This window comes from Mus caroli, chromosome 14 (genome assembly GCF_900094665.2).
Source record: "Mus caroli chromosome 14, CAROLI_EIJ_v1.1, whole genome shotgun sequence".
Taxonomy (NCBI): Eukaryota; Metazoa; Chordata; class Mammalia; order Rodentia; family Muridae; genus Mus; species Mus caroli.
Genome location: NC_034583.1, coordinates 52,310,334 through 52,329,361, shown reverse-complemented (window position 1 = coordinate 52,329,361; position 19,028 = coordinate 52,310,334). Strand labels below are relative to the sequence as shown.

The following is a 19,028-nucleotide window of genomic DNA, read 5'->3' as shown; positions in this document are numbered from 1 at the left end:
CAGTGAGATGCTGTGTCAAAAAAACAAAAACAAAAACAAAGGAAAGCAAAAGAAAGAAAAATAGAAGTACTTACTGGACTCAGTGGGTTTTCAAAAACTGTAAAGGAGGACAGGAAGGTGAGGAGAGGACATGCTGGAGTAGGATTGTCCAGGGGGAAGGAGAGGGGGAGCTGGGAGTGGCTATGACCAAGATACATTGTATACATTGCATACATCATATACATTGTATACACTGTACACATCATACACACTGTATACATGTGTGAAACTATCAAAGCAAAGTTTAACTAGATGATTCTTCTAGTGACCCTGGTCAATAGGCTGAAGAAAGGACCGTTGCTGTCTTTCTGAGTTTAGAAAGCAGCACCCTGGAGAGTTGGTAGGCACCAGGAAAGCTTGTGTGAGCAAGGAAGAGGTAACTGTCCACTCAACATCCAAGGGAGAAGGCAAAACAAACTCACTGTCACTCATGATGACAGAATACTTGACAGAAACTACTGAAGGGCGGGTCTGTTCTGGTTCATGGTTTCTGACAGGCAAGGTTGGAGTGTGTGGTAGCTGCTCACATGGCACCAGACCAAGAAGCAGGAAACTCAGGAAGTGGGAACCATCAACCGATAAAGCTTTCAGTGCTTAACTGTAGCACCCCACTTCTTGCTGGGCCACCCACCCAAGAGGTTCCATACCTTCCCTGAACAGCGCCACTCGCTGAGGCCAGGTATGCAAACACATGATATAATGGTGTCTGCTGTGCATTTACACTGCAATTCACTGTTCTGACAAGGATCCATGAGGCAGGTGGACAGACACTCAACTGGAATCACGGGTCCAGCTCAACAGAATTGTCAGGATGGTTTTTCTCACAATGAGGAAAGTCACGATCCATGTCTTCAGCATGACAAATGGCAAAGCTGAGACTGAAAGCAAGCAGGGCCAGGTTGACTTACACCATTCCACAACGCTCTGTTTCCCCTTACAGAGGTGGAAGGGTACTTACAGGGAGTTTCTTTTGCAATGTTTGGATGTGGCTGTTTCTAAGGCAAAGAGGAGACACGGGGACAGGGCAGGTCCCACATTCCTCTTTCCTGGCCACATTCAAAGCAATGGCTCTGAGCCTGGGACAATACAAGGTGAAGCCACAGTGCCCAGGCAATAAGGGACAGAGACTTAGAAAAACAAATGTCACATGTGTTCTCTTACCTGAAGAACGTAGATTTAAGAATTATACACATGGAAACAGAAAAGGACCAGAGAGGAAGAGGGACAAGAAAAGATATGGCAGAAGTGTCTATGATGAGCTTTCATGGAAAATGCCATGACGAAACATTATTTTCTATAATAAATCTACAGTAATAAAATTATTTGATAAAAAATAAATAGAGGGCAAGACTGACTTCACACAGTGCTACTACAAGGGTCCTTTCTGCCACCCCATCCACACACTACAAGTAGCTTTGGGTTCAAGGGTTCCCCTGGGAACACAGGGATGACATCTTGCCCAGAACACCAGCTGCAGAGGCATGGCACAGACTCCAGGGCCAAGAGACTCAAGTGGAAAGAACAGGAACAGACTTATCCCTGAGCCCTTGTGAGTTATCCCTGCCCCAAACATGCCCAGAAATAGCTGGGGGGTGGGGGGACTGAAGCAGATGACAAAGGAAGAGAGTTGGGGTCCTGTCACACAAGAGGTTCGGAGCCAAAAAAACATGTGGTGCACATTAATTGCCTTTACTTTTACTCATGAGCTTCTGAGACCTAGGAGGTGTGGAATAATCTCAAAGCCACTGGCCCAGCCTTGCCCCCAGCACTGGGCACTGCTACTTGATCATGGCTTGAAGCCTGAATGACCTCTATGCCTGTCCTTCATCGGGCATGCTGGCTTGGCATGTTGTCTTGGCGCTCACCCGCCCACCTGCTTCTCCCTGTCTGTACCTGATTTTTGGCTACTCGGACTGCAGATCTGCCTGCCATCCTGAAGACTCTGCCCTTCCATCTGCAGATTTGTTTCTTCCATTTTGGGAGCACACACGCATGTATTTGGTTTTAGTATCTGGTTCCTGGCACAGAACACCTGAAACCCTTGAATCTTGCTGAGTAATAGGAGAGCGTATTTAGTTATTCATAGGGCGCCTTTGGACCTTGAGTGTAAGTACAGAGGCGACTCTCAGCGACCTCAAGATGGGGGCTTGTGGCCAGAGGAACAAGTGATGCATTTAAGCCCCTCTTTCCTCCCCATCCATAAGAAATCCCAAAGAGAAAAAAATGAGATGGAGATTGAATTCAATCACCAATGGCCAATGACTATGTTATTTCAATGTAATAGAAGTTTAATACAAACTCCAAGGCGATGGAGCTGAGGGAGCTTGTAATTAGTGAATGCATCAAGTGCTGGAAGGGGGATGCTCGGAGAGGGGCAGGGAAGACTTGGGCCACCACCCTCACCACACTATAGCCTCTGTGATTGTTTCAGTTTAGTGTTCCTGGAATAAATAGAACATATGGAATCCTTATAATAGTAAGAGAAAATCTTAGGAAGAGAGCTTTCCTCAAGGCTAAGTTGTTTCAACAGATTAATGAAACTCAGGTTTAGGGACCATCTTAGGCATTCTCTGATTTGCAGTTGGTTAGGCAGACGTGTAGGTGGTCTGAGCATCCCATCCGTTGATAGCTGACATCTCGGGTAGGTACAGTCTCATTTGGGCTAGGGCTTTAATGTTCAGGGTTTGGGCTAACTCTGGGTAACGAGTATCAAAATTGAAATGTGGGCCACCCAATGGATATGCAAAATTACTATGGTTTCTGGGAAAACGACTACAACTTTTACAATAACCCGGTGCTAACATTCTTTTGTGATGTAGTCAGCATTCTGATGTAGCCAGGAGATACAGTCCCTTTGGAGAGCCTAACAGTGGGCTGGCCCACAGCCATTAGGTCAGCATCTCCAACATCCTATCTGTTGGCCAGAGCTACCATCACTTCTACCTGGAGTGTTGCATCTTGTGATTGGCTTTCCAACATCTACCTCTGCCCCTCAACAGATCGGCTACAGGGACACTTTGAGAATGGTTCCCTTCTCTATTTCAGGGACCCAGGGCCTGGTCACTGGAATATTCTTCTCCACACAGGTTATGACTGAATGTCCCCTTGCCTTCAATGCCTGCTCAGCTGTCACCTCCACTGTTGACCAGTGTGTCCTTGCCCTGACCATGCTATTTAAAACTGGCTCTTGGTCCCACTGAGCTGCAGCAGGTATCCCCGTTTCCCTGCCTTGCTTTGGTCCCATCACACCATACACTGTATAATGCATTACCTTTTCTTCTGCTGTTTCGCTCAATGTCTTTCTTTGCTTTCTATCAATGTGACAAACACCATGACAAAAGGCAACTTAGGAAGGTAAGGATTTATATGACTTACATGTCCCAATCACAGTCCATCGCTGAAGGAAGACAGGGCAGGAACTCAAGCAGAAGCAAAGGTAGCAACTATGAGAAATGCTGCCTAGTTGCTTGCTCCCATGGCTTGTCTAGCCTACTTTCTTATACAACCTATTACATTTGCTCAGTTGTATCACCACCCACAGTCATCCGGGTCCTCCCACATCAATCAATCAATCAATCAATCAATCAATCAATCAATCAAAGAAAAGGCCCCACAGATAAGCTCCCAAGTCAGTCTGGTGGGAGCAATTCTTCAATGAAGGTTTCCTCTTCTCAAGGCTCTCTTGTTTGTGTCAAACTGATAAAAAAAAAAAACAAAAACCAACCAGCACACCCTGCTAATATGTAAGATTCATATAAGCGGGTGCCTATATCAGTTGTATTCCTGGGTCTAATCCAGAGCCTTGGTGCATAACAGATCCTTAATCTGTGAATGTGTGGTTCTGAGGACAAAGCTGTTAGGAGAATTTGCAGCATGCAGAGGTCCTGGGATCAGTGTAGGTGTCACTCAAAGAAAGACAGGAGAGGAGGCTGGGAATGCCTCCATGTGAGTTTGAAGAGGGACTCTTCTTAGCCAAATCCAGTAGGGTTTTTTTTTTTCCAACTACAGATAGACCCTTATTAAACAGGCCCCATCAGTAGGCTCTTTGTCTTGTCTAAGGTCAGTCATGGTCAGAACTGTTAGTTCAGGAAGAATCCCCTGGTCTAGACACTCACCACTCTGCTTCCTGCCTCAGGAATCCTGTGTAGCGTGTTTAACAAGGATCCCTTCATGGTTTTCCATCCATCCCTCCCACTGCCCATTGGCTGGGACACAGCTGCTGTGATGCCTTAGAAGTTGAGCTTACATTCCATCCCCATTTTCAAAGTCTTGGTACTTGTCACTACAGTCCTAGTCTTCCTCACTGTTGTAACAAGGGTCAGAAATAATACACTCTTTAACAGTCATGGTACCATGCCTTGTACAAGATCAACTTCATCACTGGGCTCTCAGAGCCCTCACCCAGGACCCCAGATGCACACGTTTGAAGCCTTCAGCCATGTTTTCTGACTGACTGATCAGCAGCCAATGGGAGATTGCCCTCCTGAACCATTGCTCCCATGACACCCGCTGGAAGTAGAATGAGAGGTGAGTCTACTTCCCACAGTCCTGAGTGGAACACTCTAGAGACTGTGCAGAGTTTAGGGTAGATAGAAGATCCATCAGAGTCCCAAGGTCATGGAGGCTGGGTTTGTGCAGAGACAGCTGGGTTGCTGTCCCAAGTAGCCATTTGCAGAGTCCCCTTAATTAAGTGTACAGGAAGCTCTCTGGGAACTGAATACCTGCCACCACCACCACCCCCCATGTGACTGTGCACACCATCCTTCTACCACTCCCACTAAAGTTTGTTCTTGTAACTGATGTTACTAAGGATGAGTCTGACCACCAATGACTTCCTCAAACTGGCTCCTTCACCAGCTGGATCCCCGTTCTCCTCCCATCAGCCAGCTTAGCATTTTCTTCCAGTTCTCTTCGATTCCGCCTCCCATTTCCTCAGCCCACCCAAAGACCCCTTCCCTCCTATGCCAGCCCCTTCATTCCCCGCAGCCATTTGAATTTGAGACTACTGCCATCGGAGTTCTCAAAAGGACTCATAGAGCCCCAAAGCTGAGTATCAGGACAAACAGCATCTGGAAACACCCTCCATACGTAACAGCAAAAAATCAATGAAGGGTAAGATGAAGATGAGAGTCAACTGTCTCACAAGATCTAGTGACTGTCAACTGTTCTGCTTGCCACCTGTGATAAAATCTCAGAGCAGCTGTTGTGGGCTTACACGTGTTCGTATGTATGATTATCTACTTCACCAAGGCATCACCAGATTAACTTAGGAAACCCCTTAACGAGGTGCTGTCAAAACTGGCTTGATAACAACAAAACACTTCCATGAGGGAAATTCCCAACTTCCTAAAACATTAGAAAAGAATTACAAAGTTTTCCAGGTTCAAATGACTTAACTCTTTAATAAACAAGGTTTGTTTGGAATTACTGCTTTTGTAAAAAAAAAGAAATGAGTATGTTTTCAATTGTTTGTATTAAGTTTAACAAAGAATTGTGCTTGAATTTACTAGTCAATAATACTATAGCAGTGTTGAAATTATTTTTAAGGAGTTGAAGAGATGGCCCAGTGGTTAAGAGACATCTTAACCTTTCAGAGGACCTGAGTTCAGTTCCCAGCATCTACGTGCTACGGCTCACAACCAGCAGTAATTCAGGGAACCCAACATCCTCTTCTGAATTCTGTGGGTACCTGTACTCACATGTGCACACACACATATATACGCAATTAAGAAATAAAATAAACCTTTAAAATTAATTTATGAACTTAACCTAGAACAGATGTATAAGTAAAAGATGAATTGCTGGGTAACAGCTAACTACACAGACATCAAGAACAGCAAAGAAAAAAACCAAAGTTGATGTATTTGTCATTTTCAGGATTTATGCTTTTACCCCTTTCTCTTTCTTAATATTTGTCTGGTATACATATGCTGTATACAGTTAACAGAGTAGTTACTTGAGACGGTAGCTAGGCTTCTTAGTGTTAGAACATGCCTGCTGAAAAGGTTCCAAAATCTCTTTGGAACTTGCAACCTTAGAGTTGTGCTATGTAATCTCTAAATAAAACATATTGCTGACATAGTAATTATAGTTTATAATACAGGTTTATATGGCATTGGCTTATTTTTATATAGAGATGTCAGCTATATCTTAGTCTATTGAGAAATAGGAAACCTTGTACTACAAATCAGCATGCCTATAAAAACTGTGAGATAGTGTCAGAAGAAAAATGTCTCTACAATGCTGGCTAATATCAGACAACCCACAATGTGTTCATCTTATCTTGTTAAAAAAAAAACATAATAAAGGCTTACCAGGGAGCTATGACTACCTCGGTCCATAAGGTGCTTGCCATGCAAACATAAGGACCTGAGTTTGATCTTCAGAACCCATGTAAAAAGTTAGACACAGCAGTGCCCATCTATTATCCCAGTGATGGGAAGCCAGCATTGCCTACTCAGCACACAATGGACCAATGAGAGACCATGTCTCAAAAGCCATCAAGGCAGATGACTCCTGAAGAGTAATGACTGCGGTTCACATCTAGCATGTGCTCATGCATGCATGCATGCACACACACAAAACATACGTGTATGCGCATACACACACTAAAAGGATTACCAGTTGTTAAATGTTATAATTTGAGGCTGAAGAGATGGACCAGCAGTAAAGAGCATGCACTGCTCTTTCAGACGACCTGAGTTCCGTTCCCAGCAGCCCCGTAGGACAGCTCACAACTGGGCCTAGAGTTAGAAATGAGTGTTAGCCACTACGTGGATGCTGGGAACGGAACTCAGGTCTTCTGAAAGAAAAGCGTGGGCTCTTAAGCGCTGAGCCTTCTCTCCAGCCTCTGGAGTCTGTTTGGTTTTTGTATATAGCTGTTTTCTCCTTTTGAATCTTTGTTATTTTGGTTCAGTAGACAGGTAAGAATGTTCATTACAATAAACTAAGATCCTATTTAGTCAAATGTTCAAACCTTTTGATACTTTTGACATTTTTTTTTTTGCCTTCTCCAAATAGATTCTAAATGAATCTAGATCTCAAATTGACCTTGAGATTTCCCAGGAGCCAAAGCAATCCTCCAAATTTGTTCTCTGCCTAATGAAATGAGTGTTCATTATTATAAGACTAATAAAGTTATTTTAATGACTAATAAAGTCATCATTATAAGACTAATAAAGGTTTATTTAGCATATTGAATAGAGTACAGCACAGTACCAAATCTTCTAAAAGCTCCTACCTTTCTCTAGACTATGTTCATACAGAGAGGTCATACTGGTTTTACATCTACTGCAGAAGTTCCACCATACACGGAGAGGATTTCTTTTCCACGACCCATCCTGGCATCGTGCTATTTTTCACAATTCTGGTTCTTTTGTGCAAATCTTAGGATCTGCAGAAATCACATCATCCTCTTGTTATGTGATCTCTGCTCTTTAACCACAGCAGCCCAAGTCTCCTGCCACTAACTCATGGTTGCTCGTGCGCGCCGATTATTCCTTAAAAACCACCCTCAGTCCCTCAGCCTCCTCCTGCATCCCTGCCCTCTGTTCCAGGCAGGGACCTTGACTGGCACTGGTGTCCACTCCATCTCTAGAGATATTTGAACAGGAAGTCCACAGGATCCATGGTGCCCGCCCTGAATCCATCACCTGAAGAAGCATCTAATTCATCTAGAAATTTAAGCTGAGTTAGATGCAAGCATCCCACTAAGTCAGCTTAGAATCCACCCTTGTCACCCAAACCATGTGGTCATTCTGTCAGATCCAGCTTAGCAAGAATTGTCCTGAATGGGAATGGGTGGGTAGGGAAGTGGGGGGGGGGTATGGGGGACTTTTGGGATAGCATTGGAAATGTAATTGAGGAAAATACGTAATAAAAAATATTAAAAATTAAAAAAAAAGAATTGTCCTTCCTTCCGCCCACATCTCTTCTTAGTAGTTTCCCCTACAGCCTCTGTTAGTATTCATTCAGATCAGCTCAAGCCTGAACTCCAGCAGAGACATGGGGGGATCTATAGTCAGCAGGCTGAGTGAGGCTGTCAGTGGATGTACTATTGTGTGTATAGACGTATGTATGTGCTCACCTGCATGTGTGTGTTGCCAGTTACATTTAGTAAAGTAAGAATTCAAAAGTACCTACAGCCCAGCCGATATAATGCCATCCTCAGAAAAAGTACATTCAAATTTAATTCATATTTCCTTTTTATAAATATATAGATGTAATATAGATATAAATAGAATTTGCCAACCGTGATAGTAATGGCAAAAGAAACTACATTGTTGGGCTTCATCTTGATGATTGATAAAGTCAGTGTCAAGACCAGCGAGTGGTTGTATATAATTACTGCAAATGAAATTTCTTAAAACAAATGGGCTAACTGTTGAGTTAAACAAAAGTGTTCACTTTTTATTTGTAAGAGTATCTACTTCCAAAATTAAGGGAGTGCGTACCACTACAGAAGTACTTGAGAACGTTTTTGTTGTTGTTTGCTGTTAATCTACAGGATGCTGCAAACATGTCTCTCGTGTTTAACGACAGCATCAGTAATAATAAAGGACTTAATTTCAGGTTACTTTTCTTTTCTTTCTTTCTTTTTTTTTTTTTCCGAGACAGGGTTTCTCTGTATAGCCCTGGCTGTCCTGGAACTCACTCTGTAGACCAGGCTGGCCTCAAACTCAGAAATCCACCTGCCTCTGCCTCCCAAGTGCTGGGATTAAAGGCATTCGCCACCACGCTTCACTGGTTACTTTTCATAGTTGTAGCCAATACAGAAGACAATTGACTATGCCAGCTGCTTGATGGCAGCCACGTGCATTCATGCACTGTAACAATAATTAAATGTGATGGCTCAACACATAATCCCAGCACTACAGAAGGGGACAAGCTCAAGGTCAGCCTGGAGTGCAAAGGAAGAATCAGTCCCAGGAATACTCCTGACGATGCTAGGGAGCAGCTACTCCCCAAAATGTAACGGTGTTCCTATTTAATGTGCAGTTCCCAAAAACTAGTACAGAAGAACTAGGTTGTTTTCTTTAAAAAAAAATAATAATTCAAGTCAGGCAGTGGTGGCACATGCCTTTAATCCCAGCACTTGGGAGGCAGAGGCAGGCAGATTTCTGAGTTCGAGGTCAGCCTGGTCTACAGAGTGAATTCCAGGACAGCCAGAGCCACACAAAGAAATCCTGTCTCAAAAAAACAAAACAAAACAAAACAAAAACAAAAACAAAAATAAATAAATTATTAATAATAATAATTTAGCATTTCAAGTTTGGAAAATAAAAATTGAAAAGTCTTTTAATCTGCTGATATCACTAGGCTAAGATGTGAAGCCTTCCTTGTTTTTATGGTACTGAAAATTCAATTTTTGAACATGTCACTTTAGTACACCATTCGAATACAAGTGGCACTCTGATCCAGTTGTGGTATTGCATGCCTTAAATCCCAGCACCCAGGAGGCAGAACAGGCAGATTTCTGAGTTTGGGTCCAGCCTGGTCTACAGAGCAAGTACCAATACAGCCAGGGCTACACAGAGAAATCTGATTCAAAAAATTCCCAAGAAACAGAAACAAAGAAACATAAGAGTACCACTCTGCTATTTGACTACGGAAAAAGCACACACGCAACAATATTCATTAAAGAAAAGAAACTATTAACTATTAACATGAGAAGAGGGACATGGGAGGGGTTGGAGGGAGGGTAGCTGGAAGGGTCTGGAGGGAGAGAAAGGAGGGAAAAGTGATGTGACTCTATTTCAATTTAAAACATTCAAAACGAAGAAGGGCACATATAAATTTCAATAGCAATAAATAAGCATACTTTTGAATAAGTCCTAAGTTTGTAAGATCAGGAATATACTCTAATAAAACCACAACCGTGGGGCAGCAAGGAGGCTCAGAGAACAAAGGTGCCCTTTACCCTCTACCAAGCTGATAGCCTGAATGAGCTTCCTGGAACCCACATGGGAGAGAGAGAGACTTCTGAAGCTAGTCCCTTGCCCTCCACACTCACAAGTGCACACACACATAAATAAATGAGTAAATTCCACTTAAATCGGTAACTATTCACCTCGTCTCCTCGGTCTCCATGGTCACCGGAGCAGCTGTCCTTGAAGACCATAGACGGCGCCTGCTTCCTTCTGCTTAAGGCTCCTATGTGTTTCCTGTGTTTCTTGTCAATGTGCACTCTGAGCGAAGCTCTTTCTGGCTGATGAAAAGCCAGTCTTCCCCAGCATCTGTCATCATCTGACATCAGAAAACATTGTGTTTTGTTCCTGTGTTCTGTATGCCTGATAAGGTTGATCTGATAAGGTTGTCTTTTTAAAGCAAACCAGTATCAGCTGGCTGGGAGTTTTCGGCTTTTCCCAGAGGCAACCTTAATGTCTCCTCCTCGCTGGCTCTTCTATGGTCCTTGTTGGAACTGCAGAGGGAAGATGCTGCGGAGCTGCTTGGGTAGGACACTGCCCACCCTCATCTCAGGAGTTATAAGATGCGTGCCCTTTAGAATACTTCTCCCAGGTCTGGAGCCACTGGCATCTTGGCTTTACCTCAAGGACCCTAAAAGAAAAAACAAGGTAAAGAAAAGAGTAATGTGTGTGCCGAGAACGCAGTCTGCACAGAAGACAGCCAGGACCTTAGCTTGAGTGACCTATTAAATATAAAGTATCATTGCGCTGCACCTCTGCCAACCGGCATGACATTCCTCTCTGTCCCCAGCCTCCCAACAAAACACACATCAACAAACACACTTGTGTTACCGGATATGGAGGCCTCTGAAATAATAAACGTTATCTATCAACCTACCACGTGAGCTCTGTTTCCCTGATTTCTTCCTACTGGAAATCCTACTTCCCACACAATATACCTTCTTAGAGAAACAATATTTGCCAGTCCAGCCTCGGCATGAGGAGGGTCCAGAGAAAGGCAGGAATGAGAGCAAAGCTGATTCAATAATGGCTCGGAGTACTGGATACAAGCTGTCAATTCAGGAGCTCTCTGTTCCCTGGGGATTCTCATCATCCAGTCTCCTATTTTTTAAAATTACATCAACAAGGCTTCGATCATTGTTAATATTTTTTTGCTTGTTTGTTTTAACTGTATAGCCCTGGTTGACCTGGAACTCACTTTGTAGACCAGGCTGGCCTCGAACTCAGAAATCCGCCTGCCTCTGCCTCCCGAGAGCTGGGATTAAAGGCGTGTGCCCCACCCCCAGCAATGTTTTAAAATCCTTAAATTCACATAAATTCTATGAGTCTTGGATCAATTGTCCCGATCCCCGCTTCCTTAGAGCAGACACTAAACACAAAGTGAAATCACATTTCCTTATAGCTTTTACACAGTCTATTTATTCACAGGTGGCTGGGCACAGCTCTTGTGGTTTCCAACTATAGCTATTTCATGTAAAAACAGAAGATGACAGACTACTAAAATTAAAATCATTCCTTACAAAGTTTTAAAATTTGTGTAAGTAAAGTGTGTGTCTTAGAGAGAGAAACTCTTGTCTTAGAGAGAGAAAGTGTGCCTGTTGGAAGATCTTTAAAAAACCACTAATCTTTGAAATAGCCTCGACTTTTAAGAAATAAAATGGGAGAATGACAGCTTTCGCAATGATAAGTCAGGAGACTGAATTTTCTATTTATACACTTATAATGCAATGGTTACAAAATACATTATAATTTCAAAGTTTTCTTAGACATGATCACATATGAGAGTTGTTTGAAGGGGGTGGGATTGGTACTACACTAAGGAAATATGGAAAATAAGTGATTTTGTTTAAACACATTCTGGGAGGAAGGAGAAGGGCTGAAGATCTGAAGATCTGAAGATTCAGTTCCTGAGCCTTCTGTCCATGTGTCCAGTGTCCTCATGCGTTTATGTATTGCGGTGATGCTGATAATGGAACCCAGGGCCTCAGACATGCTCACAGGCACTCTACCTCTCAGCTACATCCCAAGCTGTCCACGCTTCACTGGATGACATGTCTGCAGAAGTAATCATTCAAGCTCTAGTGAATCATCATTTCTGGATGATCAATAACATCTAGAAAGAGAGCTCAAAAGTCAGTGTAGACTGCTGTGGATTGGTTCTAATGCGACTTGCGTTAATTTGGTTCCCCAAATTGCACAGGAACCTACACATCTGCAGGTAAGATGCTGAGGGTCCCTGTTCCCAGCTGGCTTTTATTGGTAAATAAAGTTGCCAACAGTCAGTGGCTGGACAGGGGAACAGGGGTGTGACTTTAAGGTTCCTGGACAAGGAACTCAGGAGAGAGAGAAAAAGGAGAAACTCCATGCCAGGGAAGGAATAAGATCCAGGCTTGAGAGCTGCAGGAAGAGAAGCATACCAATTGTGTAAGAGCTGGGGAAGAGTGACCCAGGGTCCCCCAAACTGGGTCTGGGGTAGCAAAGATGGAATATAGATTTTAGTAAGTAATAATTCAGGAGTATCGGAGGAGAGGCGTTAGCAACGTGAAGTTTGGGAGTGGCCCAGCCATTGAGCTCATTAAGGCATATTAAATATAAGGCTGTGTGTGTGTGTTTGTGTGTGTGTGTCTTTCATTCAGGAATCCAGAGCATTGGGGCAGGTAGTGAGGAACTTGCACCATTGTTACTGGGGAGATTAGAGCAGATTAATCACCAAATGCTACAGCAGACCCATCCCTGAAGACAATTTCTCAGTGGCTTAGTATAGTTTAATTTTTCACAGGACATTTTGATTGGCATTCATCAAAGCCAATCAGTGCAGTTTTCTAAAGCTAGCAGGGAAACAGTGAAGGTTTTTTTTCCTTAAATATAAATGGTTTTGTTCCTTAAATGTTTATTTTAAAAGCAACCACAGAATAGAGCAGATACAGATTTATAACACGTGCTGAAATTTCATCCCTACTGCAAAGCCCCTGGAAGGCACAGACTTAATGCAGCTATGAGTTCAGAGGGGCTTTTGGAAGCTCATGTGGTATAGGGCAAGAGTGATGCGCCCACGATTGACTGCTAGAGCTTTTATCAGAAGAGACCAAGAGCAGAGAAGACACACACACTCCTTGTTCCTGCCACATGATGGCCTGCTCAGCCTGGGGACTCTGCCAGCAAGAAGCAACAAGGACACACCAAAAATGCCACTTGACTTTCAACCAGATCTGTGATGCTCGATAAACCTCTTTTCTTTATAATTTACCCAGCCTGTGGTGTTTTAGTAGCAACAGATAATATAAAACACTCTCAGCTCCAACAAATGTATTGTGAACAGAAACAATCCATCCCTTTATACATAAACGCAGTACCAGGTGGCATAAACAGACCACCTAAAGCTAAAATAAAAGCACGTAAACCTATGGATTCAGATTGGATACACGTGTCCTCTGACGACGCTCCTCGCCTAAGGGTTCTTTCTTTATTAGAATTGGAAGCAGGACATTTATGAGGAAAGTATCGTCTTCGATGATTTCATTCAGCAGGAAGAATGGTTGAAGACTGGGTTCTGTTTTAATTCCAGAGCTGAGAAATAAGGTTATAGGATTAACCCCAATGGAAATATGAGCGAAGATGGGAAAATAATGGCAGTGGGGGGGTGTGTGCAGAGTTGGTTCTAGAAAGATGCTACTGAAGTTGGCAAACTGAGAACTGATCATAAGGAAGTGGGGGGAAGTTAGACCCAACACTGAGAATGAAAACTGGGCCAGCGCACCAAAGATCCGTCACAGAAGAGCCTGCCGGTTCCCCGGGAACACCAAGGCCTCTAATGCTCAAAGGAGAGGGAAGCTGCTGGTTCCCATCGTTTGGGGAAGAACAAATCATTATACAACTTTCTGGAGCCTTCTCACCATTTGCCAATCTGCAAGTTCTTTGTGCCTAAGTTTCAACATCTGTAAAACATGGCTATGTGCCTGCCATCCAGGAACAACGTCTCCATAAAAAACTATTGAACTGTGTCTAAAGGCACTTCGCACAGTGTGGGCAGTAGGTGCAACCTCTAGATGGCGCTGTCTGTGCTTATGTGCACTGCATCCCATGTACCTATGAAATGGCATGGGATGGTTTCTGTCCACCAATTCACACACTTCCTTTGGGTGTAAACAATGGGGTGCCCTGCGGTGTCTGCGAGGGAATGAGGGTGGACACTCGTCCCGGCCAACTGCTGAATCGGTCATTCATTTGTCTCTGAAATCTGGAGCTTCTGTCCCCTGTTGACATTAGCATCGTGTCTGTGCCGCGCGCGCCCTTGGTGCCTTCTCAGCAGAAATATCCTATTTTGGCAACCTGAGCTTCACAGCAAGGTTTGGCACTGTGTGGCTTCATTTGGGGAGTAGGAAGACACGCCAGTTTCATTCACTAACTGATGCAAAAGTGTCTGTGAATTACACCGGTTGAGACAAACAGCCAGGGGTCCGGGTGTCAGGCACGCGAAGTAAACAGTGGGCCAGGATCCCTGGATCCAAGGCTGTGCTTCAGTAGAGGTAAGCAGTGTGCAGAGGGGAGAAGACAAAAGGGGTCTAGGCTGCAATAAAGTGAACTGAAGCAGCGAGGTCAGCTAGGTCAAAGCCAACCTCCTAGAAGCTACAACACAGACACCTGGCCGTTACCAAGGAAATGAGACAGGGCTTGGCATAGAAACATAACTAGAGCCACCTTATTGCTTTATCCTATATAGGGTTTCTTTTACATTGCAGAGCCTCTTGAATAGACTTGAAACACTTGGGACCCAGTGAAGCAAAGGTTGTATGGAGAGGACTTAGATGGGATGCTGGGGTAGCCTCTCCTGAAGCCCTTCACAACGCTGCCGTGCTTCTGGACAGCCACAGCTCTCTGCAGCGTAACCTATCAAAATAGTCTCTGTGTCCCCAGAAATAGTCAGTTAAGACATTTATAGCAAATAGGCATAGCACCTGCCCCCAGCCTGAGAGCAGGATACACATTTATCTGTGGATTAAACAAAAATCCATACCGCCAAACAAATTCTCAAGCAGTAAACACTGCTGGACATGGTAAAAACTTACCTTTGGATGTTTTCCACGTAGTAGGAAGAAGCCAAAGGCAGACAGACTTCTAGCCCTTAGCCTCCACTGATCAACCGAGAAAGACTATATATACCCTATCCTCTCAGAGCAAAGCATGAGTCAGCAAAGATGAACAGGTTGAAACAGAATCTTTGCAAAATGGAAAAGTCAGATGAATTCACCTTGTGAATCAACAGAGCAAGATCTAGCACAGTAGGCCCTGCCTGTGTCACCAGGGTCAGTACTGTGGGCCGTATGGACAGGTCATGGTCACCACAGCCAGATTTGGCCTCATATACCTGGGCAATCAAACGCAAAAATAAAATGTATTTACATCACCACGAGAAGCTAAAGGTGAAGTGTACTCAGTGTACACACAAGCACATAGAGATATCCACAGGACAGCCATGAAAACACCTAAGAGTTTCCCCTGGTGTTCTGAAGCCCTTTGTGAGACCCAGGCCTTTCTCGTTTCTTTTGCAATCAGTTCCTCAAAGCTGTCTGACTCCTCTTTGGCTCTGTTTCAGGCTCTTGATCACAGATACAGGAGGCACTCAACAGTGTGAACAATTTAGTGACTTGATGTACAAATTTCACCAGTGTGCATAAACTCTCATTCCCAGATCATAAGAACAAACATCTAGGTTTATACCTTGAATCAAGTTCAAGTTGATTCTATGATACGTAGAGATGACTGTGGTAGGCAGGGTCTTACGCTGGCAAAAAAAAAAAAAAAAAGTTCTGCCTATGTTCACAGATAAAAATTTATAAACATAACACACAAGCAAACTGTATGGCATGTGGATAATATCTTGGTAAAGCTGCTAAAAAGAACATTAAAATAAATATGGCTAAAATCTCCTAAATTTGTCAAGATTGATGCATATCATGTAGCTTTTAGAAGACACAAGAATTCGCTCATTATTTTAAAAAGAGACCTTGCTGGAGAAGCCTACCACGCGTCACCCACGTCACCATGCCAGGGGTTTGTGTGCTGATCACTGCGGAGAGGTTGCTGATCTGTTCTCAGTCTCGTTTCAAAAGTAGGAAGCTGGAAGCTCCGAGAGGTTAAATGTCAGAATCACTGTGATGAGACTCCACCTTTCTAACCCGAGTCTGTCTCAGAATAAGTCTATTCAGAGTCTTGGGCTGTTCTTAGATGGGTCTCTGAGGCATTTAATGATTTGTTGAACAAGTATGTTCTCCAGGACTAGACTTTTTCTAAAGCAGTCACCCAGTACAAGCGCTGTAACAAAAACACTGATAAATAAAAATAAGCGTGTGGGGGTGGGTTTGATGGGAAGCTGACATAGACTGAATAAAATTTACACACCGAGCTTCAAAATATAACAATTTAATATCTTTATGTGCAAAGCAGATTAACTATTGTTTAATCCAACAATTAAATGGTTGCTTCTGTATATATATATATATAAATATATATATATATATATATATATATATATATATTAGTTAAGTGTCAATTCCAGACAGTGAATAATAGTTTAGTATGTCTGTGTTTTATCCAATATTCCCTTTGTCTTACTGGGGATTTCTAACAGTTAAATGTATCATCATGTTAAACAAGGGGAAACGCTGAACCTGCTATTGTGTAGAAATGTCCACAAATCCCAGAGACCAATAATATTCACACGTGCGCTCCTTTCCAGTGCTCAGCAGTTTAATGAAATAAAGATATGCATGAAATTTAAACTGCCATTCACTAGGTGCCTGGCTGACTTCAAGCTTTTATCTTTTTGGAAGAAGTGAAAGGCAGAGCCTTGGTCTTCTGGCCTAGGTAAGAGACATGCAATACTATCAGAAGCAGGGTTTTAAAAACACTGTCTGTCCGGATGCTACATTGCTATAAAAGAACTAAAGATGGCTCTGCACAAAACGGGTGATCTGTGTGAGCTCTCAGGCTTCCAGTCACCCAAAATCCAAAGTGCAGTGGGAAGAACACGACAGCAAGAACCAGAACTTGGGGCGTGGGGTCTGAGAACGTGGTGATCTTCAGCAAGAAAAGCTACAATGAGTAGACCTCTCCTTTTTCAAATAAGAACACACTGAGCTTCTACTCCCTGAACCTTGCATCTTGTAACCTACAGAGCGGGGCTATTGAATCATTTCTAATCTTGACCACACGAGTGAAAAGTAATTTTTGATTGACTATTCTGAGGCAGTGAGCAGAGTCCAAAGAGAGCTGTCGAGATCTTATGCTCAGGACTCTAAGGAAAGTCAAAGAGTCTCTCCCCAAACCTCTTATCTTAGCTACGAGGATAAATGGTTTTCTGTTATGCACAAATAAAAGCCAACAGAGCTAAAGTCACATTTTTCTGTTTCCCAATCCAGTGCTTTTTCCCAGTTTCTCTGTTTTCCTTCTCCCTCTGGGAAGGGTACAACATCTCCATCATAGACACTGAAGTCCAGTCCATGTTAAGTGTAGAGTTTAAGGGAAAATAGCAAAGAGAAAGGAGAAAGACAAAGTAGAGATTAAAAATAGTCACAGGATTGGCAATGTCTATAAAGAGTGAGTGGGCCGCCTGACTGTCCAAGATCAAAATAGTAACGGAACTTGTTCTGATTTCCAATTTGGCACATTTAAGCACATTTAACTGTCCTGACTTGGACTCCTGGGGGACATGGCCAGTATAGTCATTGTTACTGCTACCATGATGTGTTTAGGGGAAGGTATGCAAGAGGAATCAGTCACCCTTCCCCTCAGAGAACAGCCCTATGGCAACGAGAAAGTTCTAGCTCTGCTTTCATAGGCCAAAGGTATAAGAACAGCTTGGGGAAACAGTGAAGAGCATTTAGCCCAAAGCAAAGGCTGTTTAAGAGGCACTCAGCCCAAAGTCCATTTATAAATTCAGTTTTTGAGGGAACACTAATAAATGAAGCTATTTGGTGTGTTTCATAGATTGAGTGAGTAGATGTATGTGTGGTTGGATGGATGGATGGATGGATGGATGGATGGATGGATGGATGGATGGATGGATGCGATGGGTTGGAAATGAATCAAATACTCACTAGCAACACACTGCTTAGTCCAAGCTAGCTATCTTCACAAACATTTGATGTCTCAATGGTACCACCATCATCTGAGCAATGACCATCAGTGTCTTGGACAGAAGAGAAACTGAGGCACCAATTGTTAGCGACTTTTAGGGGGCTGTGGCAGGAAGGTCCAGTTGAGCTGACATTTGAGCACAGGGCTGCTGAGGGCCAGTCCAGCACAAAGCAAAGGACTCCTGTAAACTGTCCTTGTTCTTCAAAAGCTGTGACTGAGCTTTTCTTCTGACAGGAAGAACAGGAAACACCAGAACAGCGGTCAACAGTTCATACTGCTGTTCTCACAGGATGAGCACAACAGCAGGGATGCAGGAAGATGGTGTAAGCTAGCTTGCTTCCTTTGAAAGGGACTTAGACAGAGTCTTAAGGATCATGGGTGCCGGAGGGAGCAGCTTGGGCAGCCAAAAGCCAAAAGCCAAGGATAAAGAAGACAAGGGACCACACAGAATGGAGCTAACTGTCAAGGCAAAGGAAAGAGAGCTGGTTAGTCTTCCGCAACACTCAGGGGACATGAACATGAGAACCTCACACTGTCCTAGTTCTTACCTGGCTGCCAGTGGGTGCTTGTAAAACTCGTCATAAGATAAATAAATGGGGGCTGATCCTGAATTACTTCTGTACTGGTGGGTGCAGGAGTAAAGAGACCAATATGGGGTTGTGGCAGCTTATGCTTGGAAGACACCTGGAACCAGCCCCCATCCTGTCTTTGGCTCAAATGGAAGAGACTTTTTCCCGTTTTCAGAGACACAGGGAGTAAGATTAAAGCTAAAATTATCAGCATATCAGCCTCGAAGGCAACACTCCCCACTGACCTTGTTTTAAGAAAAACGCAGGATCTGTTGTTATGTCTCCTTTTTCATTTCTGATTTTGTTAATTAGGATGCTTTCCCTGTGCCCTCTAGTGAGTCTGGCTAAGGGTTTATCT

At 43.4% G+C, this 19,028-nt stretch overlaps 1 protein-coding gene across 4 annotated transcripts in view; it reads right to left on the bottom strand.

The window, feature by feature from the left end:
* Sacs (sacsin molecular chaperone) overlaps positions 1 to 19,028 on the bottom strand; it is a 77,169-nt gene that overhangs the window by 56,212 nt on the left and 1,929 nt on the right. For 2 of the 4 annotated variants that reach the window (XM_029468847.1, XM_029468843.1), the window contains exon 2: positions 10,109 to 10,596. In XM_029468847.1, the coding sequence (XP_029324707.1) occupies positions 10,109 to 10,128 (20 nt within the window). In that variant the 5' untranslated portion in view covers positions 10,129 to 10,596. Of the gene's footprint in view, positions 1 to 10,108; positions 10,597 to 10,672; positions 10,709 to 15,031; positions 15,070 to 19,028 lie in introns of those variants that run through there. The other 2 variants (XM_029468844.1, XM_029468845.1) reach the window with 2 other exon arrangements.